This window comes from Halichoeres trimaculatus, unplaced genomic scaffold (genome assembly GCF_033239565.1).
Source record: "Halichoeres trimaculatus isolate MK-OKI-2021-1 unplaced genomic scaffold, fHalTri1.1 fHalTri1_scaffold_16, whole genome shotgun sequence".
Taxonomy (NCBI): domain Eukaryota; kingdom Metazoa; phylum Chordata; class Actinopteri; order Labriformes; family Labridae; genus Halichoeres; species Halichoeres trimaculatus.
Genome location: NW_027437194.1, coordinates 22832332 through 22845038, shown reverse-complemented (window position 1 = coordinate 22845038; position 12707 = coordinate 22832332). Strand labels below are relative to the sequence as shown.

General features: G+C 43.2%; 1 protein-coding gene across 2 annotated transcripts in view; it reads right to left on the bottom strand.

Moving 5' to 3' along the window:
* Positions 1-12707, bottom strand: part of LOC141805162 (metal transporter CNNM4) — a 34912-nt gene that overhangs the window by 17594 nt on the left and 4611 nt on the right. For both annotated transcript variants that reach the window (XM_074689956.1, XM_074689955.1), the window contains exons 2-4: positions 6885-7028; positions 6502-6636; positions 6010-6179 (exon numbers count right to left, since the gene is read on the bottom strand). In XM_074689956.1, the coding sequence (XP_074546057.1) occupies positions 6010-6179; positions 6502-6636; positions 6885-7028 (449 nt within the window). The remainder of the gene's footprint in view (positions 1-6009; positions 6180-6501; positions 6637-6884; positions 7029-12707) is intronic.

Genomic DNA, 12707 nt, shown 5'->3' with positions numbered 1-12707 from the left:
TCTGAAAATGCTGATTTCACCATCAGCACACACTGTACGGTGAGTGAATTTTTTCTGACTGTTGTTTAGAAGTTATTAGGATCGTTTGATTGTCCAATCAGAGACTCTTGCTGGGTTTCCATTACACCCAGAATTTCGCAAAACCTAAATATCGCAATAAAGAAACGGTAGGTATTGGAAACACCACATTTTCGAAACACCTTTCAAATTTCGATAAAAACTTTTTACGCTCTCATGAGGTGGTTCTTCAGAAATTTTGGTACTGAACTTTGACGCAAAAGTGCAATGGAAACACCTATTGAGCAAAAACATGTCACGTTGTCATAACAACGCGCCTCCCTCACCTCCTTGTGTCCACTGCCACACAAACAGACTCCAGCGTTCATACTTTATCAGCTCTGCTGTTATTTACATGTTCAACGCAGGGTTAGGGTTTTTTGTGTTTTTGACCGACACTTGCGAAGGCATCAGGACGACTTTGAGCCGGTCAGAGTCAGAGAGCAGCAGGAGGGAGGGGCGGGGGTGTGTGTGTGTGTGAGAGAGAGAGTATGTGAGCTGGAGATGATGATTTTCATTCAGTGTTTTGTTCCTGCCTTTTTGAGGTAGCGTGATCACGGGCGAAAGTTTGATCAGAGAATAAAAACACTAATGTTCATGAATCAGCATCACCTTCAGTGCAGCATCTGGACAGACGTTACGTTTTACTTTACCCAAGTTGTGTGCAATTCTGGTCATAATGGAAACACAGGCAAGGCGAAATTGTTCTGAATCAAAACTTCAGAAATATCGCTTTTATTTTGCGAAAAAGTGTCCTGGAAACCCAGCTTCTGACTCTGATTTCACGTGACTCCCGGGCACCCTGTAACTGTTAGAAAGGAAACTCACAGTCGGTGTAATTATCAAATGTGGCTGCGTCCGCGGACTGGCTTCATTTCATGACTTCAGGAACAGATGGGTGACGTAGCGGATGCTTCATTCATGTTTTATACAGTCTATGGCTCTAACATTGTGCCTTCATTACAGACTTACGAAATCAAACCTCACCTGTCCCTCAGGTGTCACTTGATACCAGATAAACAGTGGTCAGTTTTCTGCTACATCCTGCTGTGCAAACATCAGCAAACTCTGCCTCTGACGGAGGAAAATGTTCTCAATTGGGGGGCGACAGGGGAAAATTATGTCAGGACGTTTTTATGGCAAGATCAGGATCTGGATTTTTTCAGGATTGTTTTTGATATTCAGACTTTTTAAACCTGGGGACAACATCTTTAGCACCAAATATTTCTGATTTCTTCTGTTATACACCATTTATGTCTTTTCTGCTCCATGTCACAGCTTTGATCTAGTCTAACTCACATTTTCACATTATGATAAATACATTCATTTAAAGACGTCAGCTGTTAGAGTTCTTGAGTTTCTGCAGAATGAACAGAGCTTTAGCTTTAGACAAGCAGCCCATGCACAGTTAAGTGAGACGTTACTGGATATACTTTGGTTTGGTTTGTGACCTTGACAAAAAATGTGAATGTACACATCATTTGGAGCATGATGCATTTCAGCGACAGATGAAAACTGGACCTCAGACCTGACTTCGGACCAACCCTTTAGGGCTGAGCCCCTCATCCTCTTTTTCACAGACTCTCCTGTGTGTTTTTCTCTTCTCTCCTCCTTCTCCTGAACACGTGTGGGGAGGTAGAGTGCATCTTAACCCACTGATGTTTTGGTTCTTACTGCTCATCTAGTTTCATGGTCAGACTGTGGAGGCAGTTTAAGGCACAGGTATCTTGTATCTTTGAGCAGGGCAGGTTATAAACATCAGCTAAATTCAAAATCTAAGGAAGGATACTTTTATTTTTCAGGTAAAAAAAGATAAATACATCTTTTTCTCATCAGTGAAACATTTCTTTTTTGGCTATCCTCACTAAACATGACGTCTTTAGGACAATCTGTGCCATGCTGAAATGCACCATGAGAGCATGAAGCTAACTCAGTCCAGCCCTCCCTCTCCCTCTCTGTCTCTTTCTGGTGCAGAGGAGGGATTTACTGACAGACAGAGCTCCCTCCTCTTCCTCTTCATCTCCACATTCATCCCTAAACTCCTCTTGGCTCTTTATTTCCCCTCTCCATATGCTCTGCTGCTGATTTTCAACTCCGTCTCCTCTCATCTGCTTTTCTTCTTTTCCATCCTCCTTAACCCTTCAATCCCCCTCCTCCCCCCTCTCTCCCCCCTTTGTCTTCCTCTTATGTAAGAGGATCTGTTAGTGAAGGTCGTGCAGAGAGGAGCCCCTCTGACACACCAATCACAGAGCTATTCATACGCCCCAGTGACGGTATTCATCAAAGAACTTCATTTATCGGAGCTGCAGCCCTGATTTCTTCCTCTAAACTTTTCAGGAGGGATTATTTTTCAACTCGTCCAGATTATTTCCTGAATGCAAAGACAAACTTGAGATCGGAATGGACACAAAGAGAACAGAATTGAAGCAGACGAACAGAAGTCTGATCTGTTAAATACTAACGTGCTGCAGGTTGTTTCAGTAAAAACTCACAGGAAACCCGATTGATACCTGAGTTCACGTGAGTCTTAAGAGGTCGACATGTTCAGGTGCTAATACCTGCTCCAGACTGACGTGGAGACCCGAGATAAACCCGTGTTTGTTACCAGATTAAACTGGTTGGCCTGTGCTGTCTAATCTCAGACCAGTATGAGATTCCTACCTGAGAGCACCTCGACGACATCGAGTGACAGGCAGACCCTGACAGAAAGTATTAACACATTGAAAACTCCAGTGTGTTAGTTATCCAAACTCTTAATCTCATAAAATCAGCTGATCATCTGCAAACACCAGTGGCAGCTGCTGGTCAGTCAAGGAGGGGAAGCTCATTTTTTTCGGCCTACATCATAATTTTTTGTTTAGTTATTTAAACATATTATTAAACATTAAACAAATTCTACTCTCTGTTCCTTTTCAAGAAAATGATTTGTGACCCTGTCGTACCAACCAAGTGTTTTTTCCAGGGATTTTAACAGTAGTCTCTCGATGGCTTAAACGGCCTTGGTCCATTGTGTTGCAGGTGTAAGACTTGAGCCGCTTTAAACAGGAGAAGCTCCTCTGTACACCTGCAGGCTGTAAGTGTGAGTGACAGGGAGAGAAGCTCCACAGCTGAAGCTGTAGCTGCTTATTGGTGAAAAGAGAGAGAATCTTTAAACACAACGCTCGTCGTTTTTAAGAAAGGTAAAATCGCTGGAGATCGATAAAGCCTCCGCGTCAGTTCGGAACAACTGAGTGTTTAAGTTAGAGGTTAAAAGGTGGAGGGTTATATTTCAAGATCGCTGACTGGCTCATTTCACTGTCAATCAAAAAGGGATTCAGCCTCAGACAGATCATCCAATCATCATACAGAAGCCCAGCGTCCAGACCAGCCCACTGCCTCATAGACCCCCAGAGACGCTGAGCATCCGAGGGCGGGACAAAGCCCAGCATTTATCCAATGACCGTCCAGTTTCCACTGTGGAACAACCCACTCAACGCTACCACACTGAAGTCAGAAGACGCTCAGCGTCCAACTGTGTTAAAGCGCTGAGACGCTGCAGGGATGAATGGGAAGGAGGTCGAGCCAGTTACCTGTGATAGGAGCTGATTCTGAACAAAAGATGAAGGAATTCTAGCGCAGATTTTGTCAATGAAATGTACACAAAGCAGAACATATTACCACTTTTGGGGGGACATTTTAGGGGAAGCTGAGCTTCCCTTGCAGTCTTAGAGCAATCGCCACTGGCAAGCACATAAGCTAACCTGTACAGACCACCTTCCAGTGTTTCCACTGTGCTCAGACCAAACAGTCCCCTGTCTTTTTTCCTCTCAGGTCTGCAGGTTTGCATGTTTGTAGCTGTGCAGGAACTCTGACACTTCACAGAGATGTTGATGAATGTGGACTGTGTCTATTCTCTGTGATTCTCTCTGTTCCTTCTACTTAAGCGAATTCTGCATCGAGGGTATTCATGGGGTTGGCTTTTGAGGATGTGCACAGCTGATGTTGGACAACAGTTGGTATATACGCTCATCTTTTTCAGCTACAGAGCACAACGAGCACAACTACAGCAACTTCTTCCCAAGAACTGGTGTTAACTCTCAGTATTTCAATACCATACAGCAGAAAGCACCACACAAAGAGACAACGCGTCTGATACTCGAGCTTATCCATGTAAAAGATGCAGCTGCAGCGCAACATAAACAAGTTTTAGTGAAGATTTTCTCTGGATGCACTGCAAAACCATTCACCCGCCAAGTTGATAAATATATCACTGCTCGACCTAAAAGTCAAATTCAATTTTTCACTCTGTTGTTGAATTTGTGTGTCTCTCTCTCTCTCTCTCTCTCACACACACACACACACACACACACACACACACACACACACACACACACACACACACACACACACACACACACACACACACACATTTGTACACACACACATTTGTACACACACACATTTGTACACACACACGTTTGTACGCAAGCACAAACCAGGGACCCTAAAGTCCCGTTTCCACCAAGCAGTCCAGTTTAGATCAGTTTGGTACAAGTTGGCTCGGTTAAACCTGGTCCTGTTTGTGTTTCCACAGCCAACCGTTCCCCAGCATTTCGTCTTCTTTGTGATTGTCATGCGGCTCTTTGTTACAAAACAAAATCAAGCTTTGTTTTAGAGAAGGCTCTGTGCTGCAAGGAGAAATACAACAGCTGTTGCATTGTGAGTGACAATTCTTTTGACCAATCAACGATCTGCTGTGTTGTAGTTCCACCCTTTGGGATCAGATCAGTTTAGTCTTGCACCCTTACGGAAAGGTCCCAAAAAGTGGGATGGCACATCATCGGTTATTTGGGGATCTGTCACTGGATTAGTCAGTGGAAACTAGGGCTGCACAATATTGGAAAAATGTGATTTTTGGGGGGGTTTGCGATATATATTGCATTATTAAAGAGAGAAGAATTTTCACCAGATGACTTGAATAGCTCTGTTTGGGAAGAATTTGGTTGACTCACAATGACACCATTGTATTCCTATAATACCGTTTAATCCAGGCTAAGGGGGTTTATCTGTGAATGATGAAGATTGCTGTATATGGAAGGGATCCAGAAGGCCATGTCTCTGTACAAAATAGAATAGGTTTCAATTTCAGTTGATTTTTTTCCATTTCTCCAATAAATGGGGGAAATGCGATAGTCGCATCACATGCCCGATGTGACTATTGCACATGTGCATATTGCAATGGTGATGAAATGCGTGCCGGGTCAAGATGAACCGGACTGAACCACTTGGTGGACACGAGGCTTTTGAAGATCTAGAGTCAAATTTAGTTCTGGTGTAATTGATCTACTCCTGAAAACAGCCGTGCCTGGAGGGTAGAACTTTCCAGAGGCCCAGAAACTTTGGGGGCGGGGTCTGCAGGCTGAGTGTTTCTGATTGGTGGAGCAGCCACAGGGTTTTTATTTCCCCCTCCCTCTGTCTAAAATAAGATGACCCCCAGCTGTGATTGACTTGGTTTAATAACTCCTGAACAATGGTCTTCTTTGAGCCTGATAGTGTGAATGTGTCTCTGTCAGCTCCAGGTGTTACAGTTTAAAGAGTGACCCTGTAAACTGGAGACCTTTAGCTGATCCAGTTTATAACAGCTGTTCAAATACAGGGAATGCATCCTAGTTCAGTTTTTGATTCAAATGTCCAAATCTCCACATCAGATAAGTATTCAAAGATAAACTAAAGACATCTGAGAAGAGTGCATTCTGCTAAAAGTCCTCAATCAAGAAGGTTGCTGTTTATACCGAAACACCGGTTGGTCTTTGCTGTTTTCATAAGTTGGCAAATCATTTCAAAAGTTCATCTGCAGTGAAATTAAGCACAAGCAGGCTAGCTGTGGTGCTGCACATGACAATGCCAGCCCTCAGTGAGAAAGAGTGTGTGTCCAAACACACATGCCAAACTGTGTGTGTGCATGTAGCGCACCTGCAGGATGAGGATGAAGTAGTCGACAGGTTTCCCTCTCTGGTACAGGAAGTGCAGTGGCGAGCGTTTGTCGCTGTCGTTGAATTTCAGTTCCTGGATGACGTCGGGGTGTCTGAGGATCCTCAGCAGGACTTTCTCTGTGATCTGGAACGGGCTGAACAGACTCACCTCTGAGGGAGGAAAGAAACAAAACAGGGAAAAACTTTAGATTTTATTAGGTTCATTTTGAGCATCAACGGCTGAACATCCTCACAAACCACAATTACTTCAACAAATTATTCATTAACCCATATTTTAGGTAGACAGAAAGAGGATTTTTACTCATTTATGTCCCCTTAAATAATCTTTTATAAATTTGGGGTCACCATACCAGAAGCAAAGAGCACAAAGGCTCAACACACGTCCAGAGGTCAGTATGTTTCAGTCTCAGAGAGTCTTCAGTTAATCCAACAGAGAAACCCTCAGATTACCCCCACCCCCCTCAGAGCTCACCTGTCGCCAGGAAACGATGAGCTGCCAGCATGAGCTGAGGAGAGATCTTCACTTTACTGTCAGCGTCGGTCTTGAAGGCAGAGAAGTCGGGCTTGTTTTTATTTGGGTCGACCTTTTTCCTGTTTCTGTTGTCGGCTGCAGAGAGAAAACGAAGAGAGGTGTGAGAAGAACAGAGACGGATCACTAAGACAGAGAAACACAAAACACAATATGGCTAAATTTATCTAAGGCTTGTCTGACACCACAAAGAAACATCTCAATAAATTTACAAATCTGCAGAAAGATCCAGGCTGTATCAGTGTGTAACGTCAGTGTGTGAACTATCAGTGTGTGTGTCTCATGCTGTGACTTTGTCCCGGTGCCAACAGGACACGCTGACTCACTGTAGAGGTCAGACTCATCCAGAATCTCCGACTTGATGATCTCCTCGATGACGTCCTCCAGCGTTACCAACCCCAGCACCTCGTAGAACGGATCTCCCTCCCCTTCATTGTTCACCTTCTGGACGATAGCCAGGTGGGATTTACCTGCACAGAGGAGAGAGGTCAGAGGTCACCAAAGGGGCACAGACAGCAGTAAAAAGATGTGATTTTATCGTTTTCACACTCCACCAAACCTCTCCTGCAGAGAGACAAACTGTGAGTTAAGTAGGGCAGCATCAAAGAGGAGAGGGAGGACAGGAGGAGAAGAAGAGGAAGGTTTGATGCTGGTGTTCGATCTGTCAGTGGATTTATCCCGACCGCTGGGAGGACAGATTGAAGCCTTAAAATAGCCCAGACTGGACTAAGAGCTTTGAAGAGAAAGCAGAAGGAAGAGGAGCCAAAACAAGATAAAGAGGCAGAGGAGAGAGCTGAGAAGAAAGAGCGATGGAAGCGTGGAGGAGAAACGGCAGATTAATCCTCTCCTGGCTCCGTTTGTCTCATTAAAAACATAGATTTTACTGCTGCTCTTCCTGGCTCCGTTAGGACGTGATGTAAGAACAGTGACGGCTGCCAGAGTCGGCTGAGTGGAGACAGTTTATCCGCTGAGCAGAGGAAGCTGTGACAGTCAGTCCGCCTCAGGACACACCTTCAGCTGTTTCTGTCATTTATCAGTGAAGCTGCTGTGTAATCAAGTGTGTGTGCGGCCAAAATGACTGCAAGTGTGGGAAAAAAAACAGTCAGGTCAGGCAAAACTGTGTCTGAATCACATGAGGCATCCAAGTGGGATGCTGACTGAAGCAAGGTCACATCACATGTGAGCACACATCCGTTTCAATCACAGATATAAAGAATCAACGCTGGATGTTAAAACTAAATGTGCGGATGTTTACACCTCGAATGATGAGGTCATCATAAATTTCTGACTGTACCAAGACACATTGAAGGGATGGGCCTCAAAGACCAAGGCCTACCTATAGCTCTGCCACTGAACAGGCCTCCAGAGGGGTGGCCAATCAGAGTGAAGGGGGTTTGTGGAGCAGGGAGCCTTAAAGAGACAGCAACTATGACTAAGAGTTTCAGGCCCCGTTTTGCACGGAGACTCCCGCAACGATTCTTCCTTTGCGTTTTCAAAAGCCACCCGCGTTTACATGAGGACGGCATGAAAACGATCCGCATTCATACGACTCCAGGAGGACAAGTCTCCTCTTCTGTTCTTTCTTTTTCTGCCGTTTTGTTGTGTGAGACGGTCAGCAATCCAACCATAACGCGCATTACCGCCACCTACTGGCTCAACTGGAAATGTGGCTGAGCGCAGAGCCTTCACCGAAAACTGCGAGTGCGCATGCGGTGACGTCAGCGTTTCACCCTGAGATGCTCCGCTCTGTGTTTACACGAAGCTGGATGAAGGAGCGGATTCAGATCTTTCCACTCTGGGGAGCGTTTTCAAAAGTTTGCGTTTTCACTGAAAACGCAACGTGGTCTCGTCTAAACGGAAGGCCAAAACGCAAGGCCAAAACGCAAGGAAATGTTTGCGGAATCGACCGTTTTCGGCATCATATAAACGGGGCCTCAGACAGAGGCTTAAATAAGAGTTTACTAAAACACCAGCGAGAGAAAAATAGGGACTTTGATGAGCTGTAAATCATGTAAAAATACTACAGAAGCCCCAGAGGGTCAGAATACACACAAAAAGTCCCCCTATAAGCTCCACTTCTGTGTCTGTTTCTCAGTCTGTTGGGTTGAAATTGGTGGAAAATTTCCAGCTGTTTTCGGGAAAGTTTCCTTAAAGTTACCATGGAAATGTTAGCTCGAGGATACAGGAATTTTCTGGGTTTTGTTGCTGTCAAATTAAATGAATTTTTCTAAAAATTCTTGGGATTTTTTGTTGTTTTTCTTTCTTGTTATCAACTTTAACTAAAAATGTTGCAATAGAGATGGTTGCATGCACGTCTGCTTAAAACAAACCAAAATGTTAAATGTTTGTAAATGCATATTAACCAGGTAAAAGCAGTTAGCATAAATTCCTGAAAACTCTCATGAAATTATCATTCCCAGAATTTTGCAACCCTAGCCTCTAGTTTGAAGACATGAATCAGACAACACTCCAGTGGGTCTGAAGACTGGATTTCTGCAGATTTTTCTCCCGTTTTTAACTAAAATAGTATCAAATTAACCCTGAAGTCTGCCTTTCGTGACACTGTGAAGAGGATCTACTCTGTTTGAGGCTGAGTGTCTCAGAATTGAAAAGTTAAGCTGCAGGAGGAGATTCATCTTAAGAAACAGCTAAATTAAAGTCAGACAGAGCTGCAGAGTTACAGTATGAAGAGAAGGAGAGAGAAAGACTGCAGTGATGTAGGCTCTGTGTGTGTGTGTGTGTGTGTGTGTGTGTGTGTGTGTGTGTGTGTGTGTGTGTGTGTGTGTGTGTGTGTGTGTGTGTGTATAAAACGATGACTCATCCTCAGTGCTAACATGTGAGCGCTAACAGTCACCAGTGAACAGCTCTGGGTCTGTGTCTGTAGTGTCAGCGCACTGACAGAATGATTCACTCCACATCATCATCATCTTCATCATCAGCTGACCGTGTGACCTCTGAACTCCCTGGATAGAGAGGTCAAAGGTCATGGGCAGCTGCCTGAAGCTGTTAGCTGCTAGCTTCAGCAGAATAAAAACATCAGCTGACACCAAGGATTTAACCTTCAATCTGGGGAGGACTGTTTCTGCCAGGTCATCTTTTCATCTCAGAGATTCAGACCACGAGAGTTTTTGTTTTTTTTGATGATGAAGTACATCTGTATGTTTTCAGATGCAATAAAGCGTCTTACAAAAAGGCACTTTTCTTATTTTTAGACAACAAAAAAAAAATCATGCAGACTAACCCAGAAAAAGAATCAACTAATTTCACCTGCTGCGCTCAGACTTCCTGTAATGATCTTTCCATAGCGTTTCATCCAGATACAGAATGATGAAAGCTACTTGTCCCACACTTCGCAACATATTCACTTTCAAACACAAATATAATTTTGCAGAAGTAGTAATTAATAAAACTAAAATGGTGTCATATTTAGAAAAGAAGTTGAAAACAACACCGTGCTGCGGTTGTTCAGGTAAGGATTACAGCTGCACGTTTAATCCAAACATTACTGTAACCCTGTACATTTCTTCCAGTATTCTTTTTATTTTTTTGTCACATTTTGGGCCCCTTTGCAGTTTTATTGATGGAATTGCTAATCTCACCCCTGAGCAATTGAAGAAATTGATATTTCTGTAAAAAATGAGCATATATATGTATATGCCTGGTTCAAACAACGTCTCCTGACTGAATCTCTAATTTTACTATTAGCACACACTCTTGGGGGTTTCTAACTCGGCAGTTTAGAGGCTATTAAGATTTTGAGCACGCCCAATCAGAGACACAGCTCAGCTCACATGACTGAAAAGCGCCCTATAGCTGTTCTCGAAGCCCTTGTCACTAGTTATATGGCAGTGATAGCCAATCTGCTTCAAAAGTCAGAAACAGAAACAGAAACAGAAACGTGACGTCAGGGAGACTACTTCCATTAATTATGCAGTCTATGAGTTTTCCTGTTATGAGGATTTAACAGTTCTAAACCAGATAATTTAAACACTTGCTGGGCCACTTTTTTTAGAACTACCTAGGCCTGCACAATATATTGTTTGAACATCGCCATCGCAATATGCGCATGCGCAATAGTCACACCGCGCATGTGATGTGAATATCGCATTTCCCCAATTTATTGGAGAGATGGAAAAATAAAGCAACTGAAATTGAAACCTATCCTATTTTGTACAGAGACATGGCCTCCTGGGTCCCTTTCACATACAGCAATCTTCATCATTCACAGATAAACCCTCTTAGCCTGGATTTAACGGTATTATAGGAATACAATGGTGTCATTGTGAGTCAACCAAATTCTTCCCAAACAGAGATATTCAAGTCATCTGGTGAAAATTCTTCTATCTTTAATAATGCAATATATATTGCAAACCCCCAAAAAATCGCAATGTCAGTTTTTCCAATATCATGCAGCCCTACTACCCATGGTGCATTTCTGATATGAATGAGAGTAACTTAAATAGAGGTCAAAGGGCCACAGAAGAAGTTAATTGCAAATGTAATATCAAAGGAAGTTGGATTGCTCTGTCTACTTTAAAAAGAAACAGAAAAAATATCTTTTGCAAACACTTTCTGACAGAAACAGACTCCTGTGCATGCTACACTAAGTGGCAACTTCAATTAAAAAATATGAAGCCTGTGGTGAAGTGTTACAAACATGATTAAATCTGAATAGATCATTTCTCTATCAGCACACACTGTAAAAGAAAGGAGTTATTATGAGTATTTATGAAGTTCATAAATGCAATAGTTTTATCCATGTAAGGTCATGGCTGATTTGATTGACACCTCCTCTTTACCTCATCCCAACTGGAACTAGGCTAGGTTTCCAATAAAGCGCTGCCAGAGACTATGTCCATGAGTTGTACAGACTCTGTGCTTCATACTTGAACAAACAGCTTCATGTGGACACACACTGAATGACAGGTAATAAACACGCACCTCTTCGGCTAACAGCCCTGTGCAGAACTTGGTCCAACACAGGAACTGAAGCAGAGACAGTCTAGTTCCAAAGTAAAGTCCCTATAGACTGAGTAACAGCAACACCTATGATCAATAAAGCATGGTCCTTTGATTCTCAAAGTGAGCATGAATTCAGGAGCCCTAATGCAGTCCAAACCAGCATGTTTCTATGCGGCTGTGTGAGAGTACACACTGAATAACAGCTTTCTGCAGAGATCTGAGGGAAAAAAAACATCATGGAAAAGAAATGACTTCACAGAAAAGTCTAATCTCTGATAAAATAAGCATTTCAGTTTTGCATGTTGTATGCATTAATTCCAAAAGCTGCATGTGAGTAGATAGTGTTGAAGTTGTGCTTCTTCTTCTGCTGATGAAGGCTCAGTCAGGACTGTAAACGGCGTCTGAATCCAGTTACAGCGGGAGGACATAATGCTGATGCACGCTCGCCAGCTGCAGAGCCGCTTTGACTGTCACAGAAATGAAGCGCTTGCATTCTCTCAGTCTGATACGAGAGATACAGCAGCCTGTTAGTGCTGCATGTTTTCTTTCTGCTTTGATCTGACTGTGAAGAAAAGCGTCTGATATCTTAAAATAGCCCCGTCATCACCATCATCATCATCATCATCCTCATAACAAGCTTTGTTTCACTGCAGATCTGACGTTGTTCTCATCACAGCAGCTTTGTATTTACAGAGTGGATATCAGCGCTGAGATTTCCCACGCTAATCCCCTGCGCCTGAATGTGCAGATTTTCATCCCATCAAAGGTTACGCATGCAGCGGCTCATTTCACTGATTAGTCCTGCTCAGAGGGAAGACGATCATCAGCAGCTGCAGCGATGACGGGAATAAAGACCTGCTGCAGGATTAGACCTCACACGGATGAGGCCAATAAATAAAACAGAGTGAGGAGCAGAGACCGGACTGTTTACTCAGCAGGGAGACACAGAGAGCATTTAGTTTGTGGTCTGTGGTCCACATAAATACCTGACACGATAAGACCGAGCTATGTTTCAGAGCTTGGAGGAACGTGACAATCAGCTTTTGATTTAGGGAGCTTAATGGCATTATTTGTGATATCTAAAGTAAAAATGTAAAGTTGAAATCTGAGCAACTGTGTGTGTCTTATCTTTATTTAAGATTTTCTTCTCAGACTTAATATGAGCAAAATACACCTGCTAATGGTGT